The 18,688-nt window shown below is 37.0% G+C and overlaps 1 protein-coding gene across 6 annotated transcripts in view; it reads right to left on the bottom strand.

The window, feature by feature from the left end:
* Positions 1-18,688, bottom strand: part of CERT1 (ceramide transporter 1) — a 106,299-nt gene that overhangs the window by 59,141 nt on the left and 28,470 nt on the right. For all 6 annotated transcript variants that reach the window (XM_059694322.1, XM_059694321.1, XM_059694317.1 and 3 more), the window contains 2 exons: positions 3,254-3,361; positions 1,885-2,023 (listed from right to left, as the gene is read on the bottom strand). In XM_059694322.1, the coding sequence (XP_059550305.1) occupies positions 1,885-2,023; positions 3,254-3,361 (247 nt within the window). The remainder of the gene's footprint in view (positions 1-1,884; positions 2,024-3,253; positions 3,362-18,688) is intronic.

The following is an 18,688-nucleotide window of genomic DNA, read 5'->3' as shown; positions in this document are numbered from 1 at the left end:
CCTATAATGATTTTGTCTGTACTGAACGTGAACATACTTTTTTACCCCTTGTCATTATTCCCTAAACAATACATTATAACAACTATTTATATAACATTTACATTGGATTAGGTATTATAAGTCATCTAGAGGTGATTTAAAGTATATAGGAGGATGTGTGTAGGTTATATGCAAATATTACTCCATTTTATATGAGGAACTTGGACATCTGCTGATTATCTATCAGCTGGGGGTTGGGGGGTCCTAGAACCAATCCCCTGTTCATATTGAGGGACTATTACATATATATATGTATATGTGTGTGTGTGTATATATATATATATATATATATATATATATATATATATATATATATATATATATATATATTAATGTAGGAGAAATAGCTCAACTACCTTTATTTTTAGAGAAATAAACATCCAATGTTAAAGAACCAAAAACTTAAAGTGTAGCAAATATAAAAAACGTCAAAGCTACTTATTTTGTCTAAATTTTAAGAGATATGGCCTTCTGCTTCTGGCCAAGACAGAATAAAGGAACTGAATTTACCTCTAGCATGAAATTAAAACCTGGACAAAATATATGAAACAATGGTTTTCAAGAACACTGTACATTTGGCAAAAAAAGATTTGGTAAAACATTTTATATGAAAAAAAATGATGATCACGTATAAGTGGCAAGATCTGAACTCTATGAGTATCCCACTTACTGCCTTGGGAGAGATTCCAAGCTGTAGAGTAAGGAGGAACCCAGGAGAAGCTCAGTAGACTCTCTGAGGTGAAGAAACGGAGCTGAGTCCAGAGAGACAAAGGCAACTAGAGTTCACATGAGAGAATACTAGAAAGGAGACAGCTGTATAGAGAGAGAACCCAGAAGATTGAAAGAAGGGTCCCCTTGAGTATTCAGCAGAGTGCTGATAGCACATACAAATGAGGGAACTATAGAGGTCAGGGAAAGAACCAACTAAGAGGATTCCAGGAAAAAGTTTCCTTAGAGTACTTGATGTACATTACTTGAAGATATATGGTGATAAATTAAATGTGCATACTATAAACTTAAATAGCCACTAAAATAACAATTATAACTAAAAAGCAAACAAAGGAAATAAACAAAGAATAGAGAAGACAAAAGAATCTGAACTCGGATCAAACACATTTTAATAAGATCAAGAAATGAAACCATGTCATGCAACTTAGTTATACTGTGAATAAAAGTAGTGCTATTTAGCAATAATTTGCCTTCACAGCAAATAAGAGAAAAACTGAAGAACAGATGTTGACAACATCAGTAATATATCTTCAGCAGTAACAAAGGAAAAGTTCAAAACTCACATTATAAGTTAATTGAAGATTATATTTATTAACAAAACTCACTATATTCTTAAATGTATATATAGCTCAATTATTGATTTCCTCTTCCATAAAACAGAGGCCAGAGAAGGGAGAGTGATAAAGAGAGGAAGATGAAAAGAGAAAGACAGAGAGGAAGGAGGAAAAAAAAAAAGAGGAGAAAGAGATCAATTGATTCCAGACTGGAGGATTTAATATAAACATATGCCTATCTCTAAGATTCATCATAGGGTAAATATATTAGACATAATCATATAAAATGCCCCATATTACTAAGATGACAGATGCTATTTTTTAATAAAATAAAGAACTTAAAAATCTTCAATGGAATCTAGTATGTATGAGTGATCAGAATAATTAAGATGTGTTATTAAAGTACACAAGTTATATAGACACTGAAATCTGTTACATTGGGGGTTTGCAGCAAAAGTGACTATTAATTACCTTTATCAGTTAAAGACATTACCCTTTAAGATCAAGAGGCTTTACATCCATTCATTCTCCAAGTAAAAATAGTGGTAATAGCCTAATTAACCTTTATCCCTTTGAAGTTCATCCTTGGAGACAGCATCAGCACAGGCATCAAAGTACTTCTGTAGAGTATCAACTTGTCTACATAGGATATCTCTAAAGGTTTCCATTTCAGCCAATTTCTCACGTAAACTGTGGCCTTTCTGCAAAACACAAAAAAGGGGGTGGGGGATGTAATCTAAATGAACAAAACTGTAATTTATTTAGTCCTATTGTATTTCATCACTTTTTAAGGTCTATATCTTACTAATGAGGGCCATTGGGTAGGGAGAGCCGTCAACTTGAAACTGATTAACAGTGACCAGATAGTGATAAGCCTGAAGGAAATAAGGGACAAATAAGCCTGACAATTTGCTCATGTAAAATTTAGTATTTTCAAATGATTGACATTGTGAGAAAAAAATTGTCAAAGTTTTCTATATACACAATGGAATACTATGCTGCTGTAAAAAAGAAGGAATTCTTACCATTTGCAACAACATGGATGGAACTGGAGAGCATTATGCTAAGTGAAATAAGCCAGTCAATGGAAGAAAAATACCACACAATCTCACTCGTTTATGGATAATAAAGACCATTATAAACTGAAGAACAAAAATAGGTACAGAGGCAGAGCAGCATTGAACAGACTGTCAAACTACAGCGAGAAGGCTGGGGAGAGTTGGGGGCGGGAAGGGGGGGGGGGTAAGAGATCAACCGGAAGACTTGTATGCATGCATATAAGCATAACCAATGGACATAAGACACTGGGGGGTAGGGGAGGCCGGGGGAATGTCAAGGGGGGGAAGGAGACATATGTAACACTCTTTTTAATACTTTAAGCAATAAAAATAAAAAATAATTGTCACAAGGCTTTAAAATGGGAAAAAACATTACTGGATATCCTTTCAAGGGAATGGTGTGTGCTATCTATGGAACCTTTAGCATGTATGGAATATTGTCTAATCATATAGAAGTCTTTGATTTCATTACATTTGGCCTATTTTATAACTCTTTAAGTAGTAGAAAAATAAGAGTAATGTAAATGATTTTTGGCCAGATATGCAAATGAACCTTGTTTGTGGAGATACACTAGTTTCTAATCTGTGGATACCGAACAGTTTTGTATATATTAGCAAAATCATTTTGGCATTCTTCAGATTCTTCTTTGAACCAATTTATTTTTACGTCTTATCTATTAATGAAAAAATTTTTGATGTGTTCATTTTCTATTTGTATGAGTCATAAATGTTAACCCTTAAAAAATTATTCTGAACTTAAATTACATTGTAGAGAAGTTCTTTTGAAAAAACTATTAAATAAGTTCTGTTCACAACATTCAGTAATAAATTCAATTTATGAGGCCTTAACTTAAAGCATTCAAAACCACAAACCTTGAATGAAGAGGTGGATGTTGCAGAATAGCCACTTGCTCCAGACACCAGTGACACCATTGAACCATGTCGACGCAAGCTGGATTCAGATCCATAACCAGATTCAGTCTAAAAAAGAAAGTAAACTACATGAAAAAAAAAATTAAATAAAAATTACTTAATCATCACAAGAAAAAAATTGTAACTGTGTGAGATGATAGATGTTTAACTTATTGTAATCCCTTCACTATATATGTGTGCTTGTTGTACACCTTAAATTGCTACTAGGATATGTTAATTGTAACTCAATAAAACTGGAAAAATACTTAAGAATAAACAAGAGTTCTCCTATAAATTAATAAGGCTGTTATAAAAATTGGATAGGACAAAGGCAAAAAGTAAAAATAATAGGAGATGGGCTAAGATGTCTTGAACCACTTTTAATCCTTTTTGTAGCAAAAAGAAATAAACAGTAAATTTTAAAAAAAGTAAAAATGAGGAAAACTTGCAGTACTATTTCTTTATAGTACTATTTCCAATACTATCGTTTATCACTGTCTCAATGAAACCTCTCCTATTACATTAGGCAGTTTGTCTCTGTATTCTCAACCATTCCTCACATAACACAATTATAGCATTTACCGTGTAGTTGGTTATATTTAGATTTTATAATTACTATGGAACTTGGTTCTTCTGGAAAAAGACTGTATCTTTTTCATTTTTGTAGCCACCTCAATAGTTCATGTCACACAAAAAATGTCACACAACTTTACCAGTCTGTTATGAAAAATAAATGAACTCCAGGATATTGGGGTATACTTAGACTTAGCACTGTAATAATCCTATATAATAAAAGCTGAATATGCAAATTGTCCCCTTGGGTGGGAGTTCGACTGACCGGGAGTTCGACCGCTCGCTATGATGTGCACTGACCACCAGGGGAGGGCGCGAAACATGGTGGGCATTGACGACGACACTGGCAGCGGGCGGCACTAGAGGTGCTGCCAGCCCTGATGGGTCTGATGAGAGCGGGACTGCAGTGGGATGGTGAAGCAGGTGAGCGGGCAGCGCCAGGCCAAGGCGGGTGTGAGCGGGGGCCTGACTGCCCTGCCGACGGCAACCAATGGCAGCAGCAGGGGGCAGGGCCGCCACCTGGCTCCCAGGCATTGAGGGAGCTGGGCAGAGGGCCTGGCCCTGATAGATCGCCCCATAGACGGTGACCAGTGGTGGGGCTGGGGCCAGGCCAACACAGGTGAGAGTGGAGGCCCCGATCGGCAGGGGATGGGATGAGCAGGCGGCGCCAGGCCAAGGCTGGGTGCCAGGCGTGGCTGTGAGACTGGGGCTGTGAGGCTGGGGGAGCAAGCTAGGGCCTGATCTCCATAGACCACCCCAAGGGACCCCACCCGTGCACGAATTTCATACACCGGGCCTCTAGTACTTTTATATAAATCTGACGTAGTTGTACTCTTCAGAGCATCAACTTTATATTCACCCTCCCTATGACAAATGCAGTACCAATAAAATAGACAAAGGAATTGTACATTTTAAAAAAACCTTCCAAGTACAGTTAACCCTCAAATTTTTGGACAATTTAATGGACTTTGGATGTAATAGTCACATTCTGGTCTGTATGTCATACATGAAAATTAACACCCTGTTAATTTTAAAATTCTTTTAACCAAGATTTGCTTATAATTAACAGGTTATTCTTTTGTTATTAATACACTGTCATTTTAAAATATATATATATTTTTATTGATTTCAGAGAGGAAGGGAGAGGGAGAGAGAGAACAGAAATATCAATGATGAGAAAGAAGCACTGGTTGGCTGCCTCCTGCATGCCCCACATGGAGGATGGAGCCAGCAACCTGGGCATGTGCCCTGACCAGGAATCAAACCGTGACCTCTTGGTTCATAGGTCAACTCTCAATCACTGAGCCACACCACCAGGCCTCACTGTCATTTTCTTTTTTATATATATTTTTTAAAAAATATATATTTTATTGATTTTTTACAGAGAGGAAGGGAGAGAGATAGAGAGTCAGAAACATCGATGAGAGAGAAACATCGATCAGCTGCCTCCTGCACATCTCCCACTGGGGATATGCCCGCAACCCAGGTACATGCCCTTGACCGGAATCGAACCCGGGACCCTTCAGTCCGCAGCTCTATCCACTGAGCCAAACCGGTTTCGGCCTCACTGTCATTTTTAAAAAAATAAATTTTATTAATTTCAGAGAGGAAGGGAGAGGGAGATAGAAACATCAATGATGAGAGAGAATCATTGATTGGCTGCCTACTACACACCCCCGGCCCTGGGAATGGAACCAGCAACCTGGGCATGTGCCCTGACCAGGAAATCAAACAGTGACCTACTGGTTCATAAGCTGACGCTCAACCACTGAGCCACTCCTGCCAAGCTCACTGTCATTTTTAACAAATTTTAAAGAATAGACCATATATTGGAAAAAACACTGTAGTAATTTTGCTGACATATATAAATATTACATATCTACAACTATAGTATATATATTTGAATCCAAGAGTCACTACTTGCAAACAATGTTCGGTCAATGATTAGCAGGTAATCACAGTGCACTGCACACAGTAATTGGTTCTGCTGTTGCATGGTGTAACTTTCTGCAGCAGTTTTAACTTGCGTGCTGGCTAAGTTCCTACGTGCGCTAAGCCACGGCCCAGCCATGTGGCATTTACTTACTCGAGTTGACTGATGATTGCACAAATGTACTAGATCTATTCAGTATAAATTTAAAATTATAGTATTACATATAGAAAACTTCTCTGTGAAATTAAACTTTTCATACATTTTAATTACACAAACATGTCTACATAAGTAAAAACAGGTAAACTAATTTGTCAATTTTTTATCGTACACACTTGGAAAACCTACTTTATTATATAATGGACTTTCGGCTTTAATGGACAGCCCCTCGCCCGAATTATTATATCGTGATTTTACTGTATTTGAAACATGTTCAAGTATTTTAGATTTCTGATTACTTCCTACTGCTATTTTTGAAAGTACTGTGCATGACATTAGCCCTAGTCTCTAAATCAGGGGTCCTCAAACTACAGCCCGCGGGCCACATGCAAATACAAATATTGTATTTGGTCCCGTTTTGTTTTTTTACTTCAAAATAAGATTATGTGCAGTGTGCATAGGAATTTGTTCATAGTTTTTTTTTAAACTATAGTCCGGCCCTCCAATGGTCTGAGGGACAGTGAACTTGGCCCCCCGTTTAAAAAGTTTGAGGACCCCTGCTCTAAATTTAAGAGATAAAATAACATCTAATTATTCTTGGCATACACATAATAAAACTCAATCATCCCATTAAAATAGTAGTTGTTTAGATTACTTGATTTTCAAGATTAAGATTATGAATCATTAAAATTAAGTACAATATATTGTAGAAAGTATTTCCATTGACATTTTACATCCTCTGTGCTCTCGTTCCTAAAAATCCATTACATTTCCTATATAGCTGTTGGCTTAGCCCTGACATTATTCTAACTCAGTGATGGCGAACCTATGACACGCGTGTCAGAGGTGACACACAAACTCATTTTGTTGGTTGATTTTTCTTTGTTAAATGGCATTTAAATATATAACACGCCGAGCTCAAAAGGTTCGCCATCACTGTTCTAACTGGACAATGTTTTTCTAGGTACAGAATATCAAGCTTTTATACTGATTTAACTAATATATAAAATTATATTATTTTTATGTAAATAATATTAACACTAGTTTAATATACTTTTCCAGTTCAGTATTACTTCATTAGTTAAAGTTTATATTCTAGGAAGGAGGAGGAGGAGAAGGGAGTTAGAGGGAGAAAGGAGCTAAAAAATTTGTAACCAAAATAGCAAAACAACTCATTAAAAAAATATATCTTCAGGCAAAGACATTAGAAATTTATCCATGTGAAAAACGCAGCCTCTTAAAATTCAAACTTTCAGCATATACAAGTCACCAAACACCAAACAAAGTGATAATGTCATACTTTTAATGATGCTTGTTTATAAAACACTATATTTATAAAAGTTACTGCAATATCTTAACTCAGAATTTACTAGAAAGTTACATATTAAGACTAGATGGATTCAAACCTCTTCTCCAAGCCTTACATCACTATACACCACTCCACATCTCAAAGCAAAGCAATGTCTTAGTGATGAGGCCAAATAAATATTTTGGTACCAGGAAAACTATTAATGAAAGGATAAACCACTTTACTGTATGTGCATTATACCTCAAGAAAATTGTGGGGTTTTTTTTGTTTTTTTTTTAAAGGTAAATCTATTCTATGACAAAAGAAAGCTGGCCAGGGTGCAGTAGGGGCATTGCTACAAAGAGGTACAAAAAATTGGGGTGTGTGTGTAGGTTACAATTGTCAAAACTCAATTGTCCAATTAAAATAGATACATTTTTAAGAATGTTGAATAGTATCTCAACAAAATAGATTTAAAAAAATGGTAAGCTTGTTTCAATATAACAGAATCCACAAAAAGATCATCTATATAATAAAGAGCCAGGGTCATAATGACCAAAGGCTCAACCAGACCGGAAGTCAGTACTGGGTTGCCGTGGCGACCAAGCACTGACTGGGGCCGTTGCGGGCGCCCCAACCCAGCACTAACTGCCTAGGGGGGCTGCGGATCAGGCCCGGGGAGAGAGGCCTGCAGAGAGAGGGGCAGGGTCTGATCCGTAGCCTCTGTGGCAGCCTTTGATCAGAACTTGCCTCCCTTTCTCTCCTGGCCTGGCCAACAGCTGAGCCTCTATTTCTTTAAAGGCCTCCACCAGGGCTGCTTACCAGCCCCATTGATAGGCCCAGAGATGCTGACTGGCATAGAAACTGACCAATCAGAACCATATCTGGGTGAATGTAAGGAGCCAATGGCTGCCTAGGAGGCGGAGCTTTTGACGCTGACTGGCATAGAAACTGACCAATCAGAACCAAATTGGCCAGCAGAGGAGGGCAGTTGGGGGTGAGATCAGGCCTGCAGGGGAGGGCAGCTGGGAGCAATCAAGCAGGCAGAGGCAGTTAGAGGCGATCAGGCCAGCAGGGGAGAGCAGTTAGGGGCGAGATCAGGCCGGCAGGGGAGGGCAGTTGGGGGCAACCAGGCTGGCAGGGGAGGGCAATTGGGAGGGAGATCAGGCCAACAAAGGAGGGCATTTAGGGGCGATCAGGCAGGCAGGCAGAGGCAGTTAGGGGCGATCAGGCAGGCAGGCAGAGGGGTTAAGGGCAATCAGGCAATAAGGTGAGTGGTTAGGAGCCAGCAGTCCCAGATTGTGAGAGGGGTGTTCAGACTGCCGGTTTAGGCTCAATCCCATAGGGGTCCCCGATTGGAGTGGTGCAGGCTGGGCTAAGGGAATCCCCCCTCCCGTGCACGAATTTCGTGCACCGGGCCTCTAGTTCTAATTATAAAAATCATACAGTTTACAAAAGAAAATAAGACCTTTTATCAAATAACATCCTGGAATAAACATACTGTGCTAGGTTCTTTACCTAAAATGGTTCCAGTTTCTTATCATTTTAGACAATAGCACTAAACTTTCTAAGTGTAGCATATCAACACTGTAATTGTACTGGTTTGATAGTTTTTCCATTGAATTTATATATAAGACTGGAATTGAAAATAAGAATCTATCTGTAACAGGTTAAAAATATAAGGTACTTCAGAAGTAACTTATCTTAGATACGTGTGTATCATCCACTTCTAAACAGAAATGAACCTGAACTATCCATTTCAATACAAATGACCTCATAATTTACAATAAAAATTTTATTATTTGAAAAATATTCAAAACCAAACAATGTGAAGTATAAATCCAAATAAATCTATCCTCTCCATTTCTTGCTTCATATCAAAGAATCTTAAACAGAGCAAAACAATTAAAAGATCTTGAAACAAAATATAAACACACTACAAAGCTTTAGTGTGTCTTTAGTACCAAACATATTTCTTATGTCCTTGCCTATTTTTTCAGGTTTCACTATTTCAAAATAAGTAATACGTACCTCTTTACAACAAAGACATGATAGAACAAGACTCTATTATGGTAATATTGACATTTTACCTAATGGGCAGTAAAATGTGGATGCTAAGAGTTTAGTGTAATTGTATTTCCACCTCTAATAAAGTTTCACTTAAATAAATTCCATCATAAATTATATAAATCATTCCCAGGAAAAAGAAAGTATGATAACCAATTCCAATGTTACAGAATTTAAATAATAAAGATTCCATTTCAGTCAGTAAGTGCACTGAGATAACATTAAGTGAAATGTTTAACAAATTACACACACACACACACACACACACACACACAAATGAATCCTCACTGTTTTTAAAAACTAGTCATTCTGGAAATGTCTGTAATTGTGCAAATGATGCTGGCATTGTGTAAAACATTCCTGATAATCTTACCACAACATTTAGCCTAATTTTATGACATAGCTACAAAATGGAGCTATCTCAAATCACTTTTAGGAGTCACAGAATAAAAATAAAAGAACTGTCTCATAACTTTAAAGGAATGACTTCAAAATGTTAAAGTTTGATCGGCTTTCTTATTCACAGGACATGGTTCTGTAGTTTTGTATTTTTCTCAAAAATCTAATCTATCAACAAAGATACTGATATCTTTTAATGTTTATACTTTTTAAAAAGGTGTTTTAAAAAAGTGTACTCATTTATGGGCATTTACATACCTGAGCGGTGTAGGTGCAGCCTTGTCTCAAGATTCAATATTTTATAAACACTGTCATGGGGCTGAAAATAATTCTAAAAGAGAAGTTGTAAAACTATTCTGAGAAGTGGCAATGTTGCTGACAAATCTATTGTTGCTTCCCAAAATGTCCTCTTTGAAGGCAACAATACTCATCCTGAATTTGTTAAGATCTACTTTTTGAAGGTCAAGTGGGTGAGGGAAACAGAGATGAAAATGGAAAGATATTAGTTTATGGTCACAACTGATACATTGTTAAGTGTTCTTAAAAATAGAAGATGCTTCTGAACCTCATTGGTATTTTTGTGAATAATACTTTAAAGGCATGCTGGCTTTTAAAAAATTCCACTCACTCTTCTACAAGAAAAGAGTTGAGTTTACTTATAACCCCTAATCACTAATATAGTATTTTGAAAACACCAAATTCTATCTAAAATTAATAGTGAGAGCCGAAGCCGGTTTGGCTCGGTGGATGGAGCATCGACCTGCGGACTGAAGGGTCCCAGGTTCGATTCCGGTCGAGGGCATGTACCTGGGTTGTGGGCACTTCCCCAGTGGGGGATGTGCAGGAGGCAGCTGATCGATGTTTCTCTCTCATCGATGTTTCTAACTCTCTATCTCTCTCCCTTCCTCTCTGTAAAAAATCAATAAAATATATTTTGAAGAAAAATAAAAAAAATAAAATTAATAGTGAGAAATTCAATTAGTTACTGTAGGACTATTTTTCCCTTTCAATATATCTGCTTTAAGCTCCCTGATATGAATTGCTGTGCAAAAACTTTCTTTCCCAAATTTGTGAGTTAGTAAGCAATATTTCTTAACAGGTTTGGCAAAAACATAAAATGTCATTTTGGTTCAATAAAAATGTATTGAGTATATCTTATATAGAACAAGGTTTACTTCTTTTAAATACTACAGTAATGAGACCAAAAAGCACAATCTTTTGGCCACTAGAGGGGGTCAGTAGCATTTTCCAAATAGCAGTATATTATTTGGAAAGCTGACCAACCTGCGGTTCTCAACCTGTGGGTCATGACCCTTTCACAGAGGTCGCCTAAGACCATCGGAAAACACATATATAATTACATATTGTTTTTGTGATTAATCACTATGCTTTAATTATGTTCAATTTGTAACAATGAAAATACATCCTGCATATCAGATATTTACATTATGATTCATAACAGTAGCAAAATTATAGTTATGAAGTAGCAATGAAGATAATTTTATGGTTGGGGGTCACCACAACATGAGGAACTGTATTAAAGGGTTGCGGCATTAGGAAGGTTGAGAACCAATGCTTTAGACTAATTCCTTTACATGTACTGTACCCTCTATATCTAGACTTTTGGAGAAAAATGAAAAGCATGATAAATTAAATCATGTAGTTCAAAGTTATGAATTTAATAAATACCAAAAATGTCCTAAGAACTGATTTGAAAAAAAACTCAGTCACAGCTAAATCTTATAGTTTGGTTTAATCATGTGGAAGATAAACTTACATATAATCATTCTGCACAGTCTGTTCATTAGCCTATCATTATACCAAAGCAGTGGTATAAATTACAGTAAAAATGTTGGCTTATAATTTTTAATGGCACCTGGCTTTTGAAAATCTTATTCTTTTCCTTAGCAATGCTCTCCAGCAAGAAATACAACAAAAAAATAGAGACAGTAATTAAGTAACTTCCTCAGGGTTTCAAAAATTATGTTATTAATGGCATAGTTCCCCCACCCAAAAAAGTACATTGTCATTTTTCCATTTTAATTATGGAAAGAGAGAAAATATAAGATTAAATGTTAATATAAGGACAAAGGAGCATTTTCCAGAAACTGAAATTCTGAAACCTGTTATAAAACCAAATAAGCTTGCTACCTTCAATATTATTATTTTAAAGCAAACCACATGAGAAGCAAGAAACTATAATCAGGAGAACAACTTAATCAATAGAGTTGTAATTTAAAATATAAGTTGCAAAGACAACAATTTTATTCTTATCTAGGTCAACAGAATATTTGAGATAAAATTTGGCACAATAATTTCATACTTGGAAATATTAAAAATCTCATCTATTTAGCCTTTCAAATATGTATGGATCCCCCCAAGAGAAGCAGTAGCTTCTGAAATAGGAACTGTATTTAAAGGGCCAGTAGAAGAAGAGGGTAACAACAGCTGCCTCCACTCTCTCCTTAATTTCAGACCTTCCTTTTTTGTACTTTATTATGGGCTTTGGATTCCATAATATATCCTTTTATCTACAGGGAGAAATTAGTAAACTACCAAGCCCTTACTCTGTACCAAAGCTGTTTAAGAACCCAACCTTTGATACAAAAAATAATTCTAAATAAACTAAATTTAACACTCTGAAATTCAGTCTTATTTTCTTCAATCCTACCTCCTTTGATGGAGCCTTAAAAGGAAGGTGAGAAATAACAAGTTAAATCAAATGAGGCTGTCTAAAGGAAATCTGTTAAAACAATTTTTCCATCCTAGTTTTAAAAAACAAATACTAAAGAATAAGGGAGATCTTTTTTGTTTTGCTTTCAAAGAGTTCAGTAACTTTAAATGGATGTTTTATATATTCACTTTCTATTCTTTAGATTTCAGCATTGTCTATATTTGAATTATTTACAGCAATAATATACCACTTCTATAAAAATTAAAAAAGTCACAGAACACATTTTTCATCTATCTAACTTGGAAAGGGTTAAAAAATTAATAATGCTAGTAAAGTTGCAGTGAAATGAAGATCTACACATTCTGCAGATGAAATGTATATTAGCACAATCTTTTTTATTTTTAATCCTCACCCGAGGATATTTTTTTAAATTGATTTTTTTAGACAGGGTGGAAGGAAGGGGGGAAAGACAGAGAGAGAAATAACAATGTGAGAGAAACACATATAACGCACCCTGACCAGGGTACCAGGGATCGAGCCTGCAACCAAGGTATGTGCCCTTGACCAGAATCTAACCTGAGACCCTTCACTCTGCAGGGCGACACTCCAACCACTGAGCAAAACTGGTTAGGGTAGTACAATCTTTTTGAAAAGCAATTTGGCAACATATATATCAAAAGTGCTCATATCCTTAAATCTAGCAATTCTACTTCTGAGAATCTATTATAAGGATGCAATTACACCGCAGAAAAATGCTTTATATAGGAAGGCAGTAAGTAAATTATAAAGGTGTAATAATAAGCAAATGAACACCAAAATCACAGCACAATAAAGTATTAACAAAACTGTGTTATAAGGAGAAAATGATGTTAGATAGGGAAAAAAAATAGAAAGAAACTTTATCTCCACAATATTTTGAGGAAAAAATGTACAGAGAATAAGAAAGAAATACACCAAAATGAAGAGTAATTGTCTCAGTTATAAATTAGTTTTATGTCCTGGCCAGTTTTATTCAGTGGTTGAGCACTGGCTCGCAGACCAAAGGGTCACAGATTCAACTGCTGGTCAAGGGCACCTCGGTTGCAGGTTCCTCAGTGTTGGTTGGGCGCTTACGGGAGGCAACCAGTGGATGTGTCTCCCTCACATCAAGATTTCTCTCCCCTCCCTCCTTCTCTTCCACACTTTCTAGAAATCAATTGAAAAAATATCCTCTGGTTGAGTTTTGTATTTTTTTTTCCTTATGAGCAAATATTACTTTTAAAAACCACAGTGGGGGAGCAATAAAATCTAACTAGTAAAACTATTTGCAGGAATGGTTTAGACTTCCTAAGGACTTTTAGATCTAACTGTATGGAAAAGATTTTTTTAAAGGAGGTTGACTGGTCATTTATTTTTCAGTATTCAATCATGCATCCATGAGAACAGCTGAAATTAACTAGAAAGAGGAGTATATAAAAAAATAAGGTTGTTGCTTTTGGAATAATAATGTTACCACTCACTGATCAATGTTCTCATAATCTACTTACTTTTTAAAAAATATATATTTTATTGATTTTTTACAGAGAGGAAGGGAGATAGTTAGAAACATCGATGAGAGAGAAACATCGATCAGCTGCCTCCTGCACATCTCCTACTGGGGATGTGCCGGCAACCAAGGTACATGCCCTTGACCAGAATCGAACCTGGGACCTTTCAGTCTGCAGGCCAACGCTCTATCCACTGAGCCAAACCGGTTTCGGCTGCTTACTTTTTTTTAATGCAAAATAAGAATGACGCCTACACTGAAAGACTTCCAGGAGGATTAAATAACAGTGTCTAATTATTCTTTAAAGGGATGGTACTGAAAAGAACAAGGGCTTAGGAAATGAACAGTGATATGAGCATTCCTATCAATGACCATATCTGGTTTATCAAGAACATGGATGTGATGGAAAAATGATAGAATTGTTTTCAGGTAGGATAACATTTTAACCTGCAGGACATTGATTTATTTTCCTACCTATTCGTATTACTCCTAACCCAATGTTGTGTTTCATCCCTCAATTCCAAACAAACCTAGAATATTTACCAGGCAATAAAGACAACATAAGCAAAATATTTTAGGCTATTAGCGAAAAGATTTACTTGATTAAAATGAGTTTTATATTCTTTGTTTTTAAAAAATTAGATAATTTTAGGTAAAATTAGAAAATAGTTACCACTGCTGTCAATATGTGTAAGCCATGCCACCCACCATGACTTTTCCACATCAGATTAGAAAAAGCAGAATCCCATCTGTCCCAGTAACTGTCAGAAATCCTTCTAAATAAACATTCAAATACAATATTGAAACATTATGAAACATGACTTTTGTAGCATAACTTCATTTTTTAAAAATATTTTCTGTAGTAACTATATGGGAAAGTTATTCAACTCTAGTTAACTTCCATTTTTACTTGATCTCTCATATCTAAAGAAATATTTTGCAAGCAGATTACAGACTAATTAAGGCCAGAGACGCAAGCTGAAAAATCTAGTAATATTTACCTAAATTGCTAGTAACAAATAGGTAGTAAGCATTATAAAAACTTGCAAATTTGGTAAACATTATACTGAGTTATACAATACTCACAGAACATTGTATAACTGCCAGTCTGACCCTATCCAAATAAATATACAATTAATGATAAATGGACCAAGGGTGGCTAATTAATAGTAACCTGGAGTGAAAAGGCAATCAGATTTTTTTCAAGGCATTTACTTTTGGAAATGTGCAGGGGTCCTCAAACTACGGCCCGCGGGCCACATGAGGCCCGCCAAAAACATTTATCCGGCCCGCTGGGTGTTTTTGCCACCGCTGTGTGCATAGGAATTTGTTCATAGTTTTTTTTTTAAACTATAGTCCGGCCCTCCAACGGTCTGAGGGACAGTGAACTGGCCCCCTGTTTAAAAAGTTTGAGGACCCCTGGATTAGGGAGTTAATAGTAGGAGTTGAAGCTGAAAAGAAGCCAAAGATAGGAAAAGGTCATGACAAACCAAGGAAGAAGAAACTACGAGGAAGATGGGAGAGCAGAAATTATGAATAAACAGGTACTATAAAAAGAGAGAATAACAGAATGAATCTAAGCTACTCAGGTGAATGGAGAGTAACTGAGTTCTGTTAACAATTAAGATCAGAGTTAAGTATACATTTTGGGATTTCCGTGCAGATAGGCCATTCTAAATTTTCTAGGTTCCTGGCAGAATTCCTATTTATCAACTAGAGAGGTCCCTCAGCCTAGCCTGCAACAACGCCAGCATCCCGTGCCCTGGCCTCTGGCCAGAGGCCCCTCCCTCAGCACGGCTGGGGCACAGGACCCTGGGCTCACGTCGCCCCCAGAGGCCCCTCCCTCCCTCCCTCCACGTGGCGTCTAAATACTCCAGTGTGCATTTCCTATGAATGAGGCTAGAACAGCCGTGGGCAAACTACGTCCCGCCCGTTTGAAATGAATAAAACTAAAAAAAAAAAAGACCGTACCCTTTTATGTAATGATGTTTACTTTGAATTTATATTAGTTCACACAAACACTCCACCCATGCTTTTGTTCCGGCCCTCCGGTCCAGTTTAAGAACCCATTGTGGCCCTCGAGTCAAAAAGTTTGCCCACCCCTGGGCTAGAACCTGATCAGCATCCTCAACAGGGCCTTTCTTCCCTGTGGCTAATTTGGGCTTCCTCATACTGTGGTATCAGGAAAGTTGAACTACTTTCATAGCTTTTAAGCAGCAGCATTCCAAGCAGTCAGGCGTCCCACCCTGCCCCAGCTGCTCTGTGCCTGCGCCACGCTGCCCAGAGGCCCTCTGCAGGCGGGGTGGAATGCTGGTGTCGTTGCCATGGCAACAACGCCAGCATCCTGGCCTGGCCACCACCATCTTTGTTATGGAGTGACAGTCAATTTGCATGGGTTGGTCTGTATTCCCCATAACATAAAAAAAAAAAAGCTCAATTAAAATGAACAGACCCATGACATCAGTATCTGTGGGATCTTTTCAAATTTTCAATATTTACCTTACCTGAAAAGTCAACTATGTTTTGCTTTAGTAGATACTGCAAAAACTGTTTTTCAAAGTGTTTGCATGTAATTTATACCTGTTGCTCCACATCCTCACCAACACTTGGTATTAAGTCTTTTTTATGTTAAAAGCCGGGTAGATGGTAGTACCTCACTCACTGCAGTTTAAATTTCAGTTTCTCTTATGACTAATGGAATAGAGTACCTTTTCATATGTTTATTACCCATTTATTATTTTTTAAATATTTTTTTACTGATTTCAGAGAGGAAGGGAGAGGGAAAGATAGAAACATCAATGATGTGAATTATTGATTGGCTGCCTCGTGCACACCCCCACACTGGGGATCGCAACCCAGGCATGTGACCTGACTGGGAATCGAACCATGACCTTCATAAGTTGATGCTCAAATCACTAACCCATACCAGTTGGGCCCATTTAAATAACCTCTTATAAAGTGACAGTTCAAGTCTTTGGCTTTTTTTCAAAAATTAACCTTTATGAACTTTTTTATTGATTTGACAAAAAATGTTATCAACTGGCTATATAGTTAATATGATTAGCTACCTTAGTATCTTTCTTCTTTCTGCACTGTTGTAGGTAAAATCCTGATTCCTTTTTTTTTTTTTACCACTGTGGTAAACACCTTCCTCAGATAAAAGAACCTAGCTGAAAACTATAAATTACTGACATCTAGTCCCTCTTTTGAAGATGACATACATTTTGTTTTGTTAATCCTCATCTGAGGATATATTTTCCATTGCTTTTCTGAAGAGAATAGAAGGGAGGGGGGAGAGAGAAAGAGAGGAAGAGGAGAGAAACATCAATGTGAGAGACACACATGAATTGGTTGCCTCCCAAACGCTTTCTGACTGGGATGGGCCAGTGAACCCACAACCCAGGTATATGCCCTTTGCTGGAAACTGAACCCTGGACCCTTTGGTGCTCCCACCGAAGCTCTAATCACTTAGAAACAACACCGGATAGGGCTCAAGATGATAGACTTTTAGTTAAGTATTTAGGTAACTATGGAAGCACAAAGTGCAGATGTTGACTTAGGTGAATTTAGATTTCAAAAATTGCAGGTAACAAAAACTAACAAAGTTATTTTAAAAGCCCTTGACAGGTGAGTTGTTTTTATTCTAGAACACTAAGAATATTAAAGAGGGTTGATACCTTGTTTTGTTCCTTTGACCCATCAACTATAAAAGTCCTAGTAGTGTAACACTAGCTACATTTCAGTGTTTAAAAAAATGTATTAACCATGTATGGATTACTGCAAGCAATTTAACCATTAACTCCCACTGTTAGGAACTAAGCAAATTCCTGATCTTAATGAGAAAAACATGCAGAGACATAATGAAGTTTCTTTTCTGGTTAATAAAGTTCAGCTGTGATCCCATGTACCTGGGTTTTTCTTCAACTTATCTGACAGCCCTGATGACTCTGGCAGCTACTAGATTGCACTTCCCACAAAAACTAAAACTCCTGAATGTAAAATTTGATTCCATCTTCTTCTTTCCATCAACACTGTATAGTGCAAACAGGTAAATGGAGAAATGGTTCCAGTCCAGGGGTGGGCAAACTTTTTGACTCGAGGGCCACAATGGGTTCTTAAACTGGACCGGAGGGCCGGAACAAAAGCATGGATGGAGTGTTTGTGTGAACTAATATAAATTCAAAGTAAACATCATTACATAAAAGGGTATGGTCTTTTTTTTTTTAGTTTTATTCATTTCAAACGGGCCGGATCCGGCCCGCGGGCCGTAGTTTGCCCACAGCTGTTCTAGTCCATTGATCTCATAAAATTACTTACAAAACATATACTAAAAATAGTACTTTAAAAAGTTGTACTTACAGTCTTAAGCCTTTACAATGAAATCAGATTCAAAATGCAAAGCTAAGTTTATATGCTAATCATTTATAAAGCAAATAATACAGAAAGAACCTGTAATACCTGTTAAGAAAATTTTCCTTAAGTATAGTTGATTAAAAATGGCAAACAGAGATAATGGCTTTACATGACCTTGATATTTAAAATGCTAAGAAGTAACAGGTATATTTTGCCACTGCCGGGAGCCGGTCCATCCTTGCTGTTTCAAGGGACCTGGCATATATGGCATACGGTTCTTAATATGTTTGCTCACCCTCTTGGCGCTGTGTTTTAACCAAGGTCACCTCTCCGAGAAAGGTTGAATCCCCAGGTAGGGATTTTCCCCTGAAGTAAGGGAGGGAATAAAACCCCTCAACTAAGTGCCAGGCGGGTAATTAATCACTTTA

The sequence above is a fragment of the Myotis daubentonii genome, chromosome 4, assembly GCF_963259705.1.
Source record: "Myotis daubentonii chromosome 4, mMyoDau2.1, whole genome shotgun sequence".
In the NCBI taxonomy this organism is placed as follows: Eukaryota; Metazoa; Chordata; class Mammalia; order Chiroptera; family Vespertilionidae; genus Myotis; species Myotis daubentonii.
Note: the sequence above shows the minus strand (reverse complement) of the source record. Positions and strands in the feature narration are given on the sequence as shown.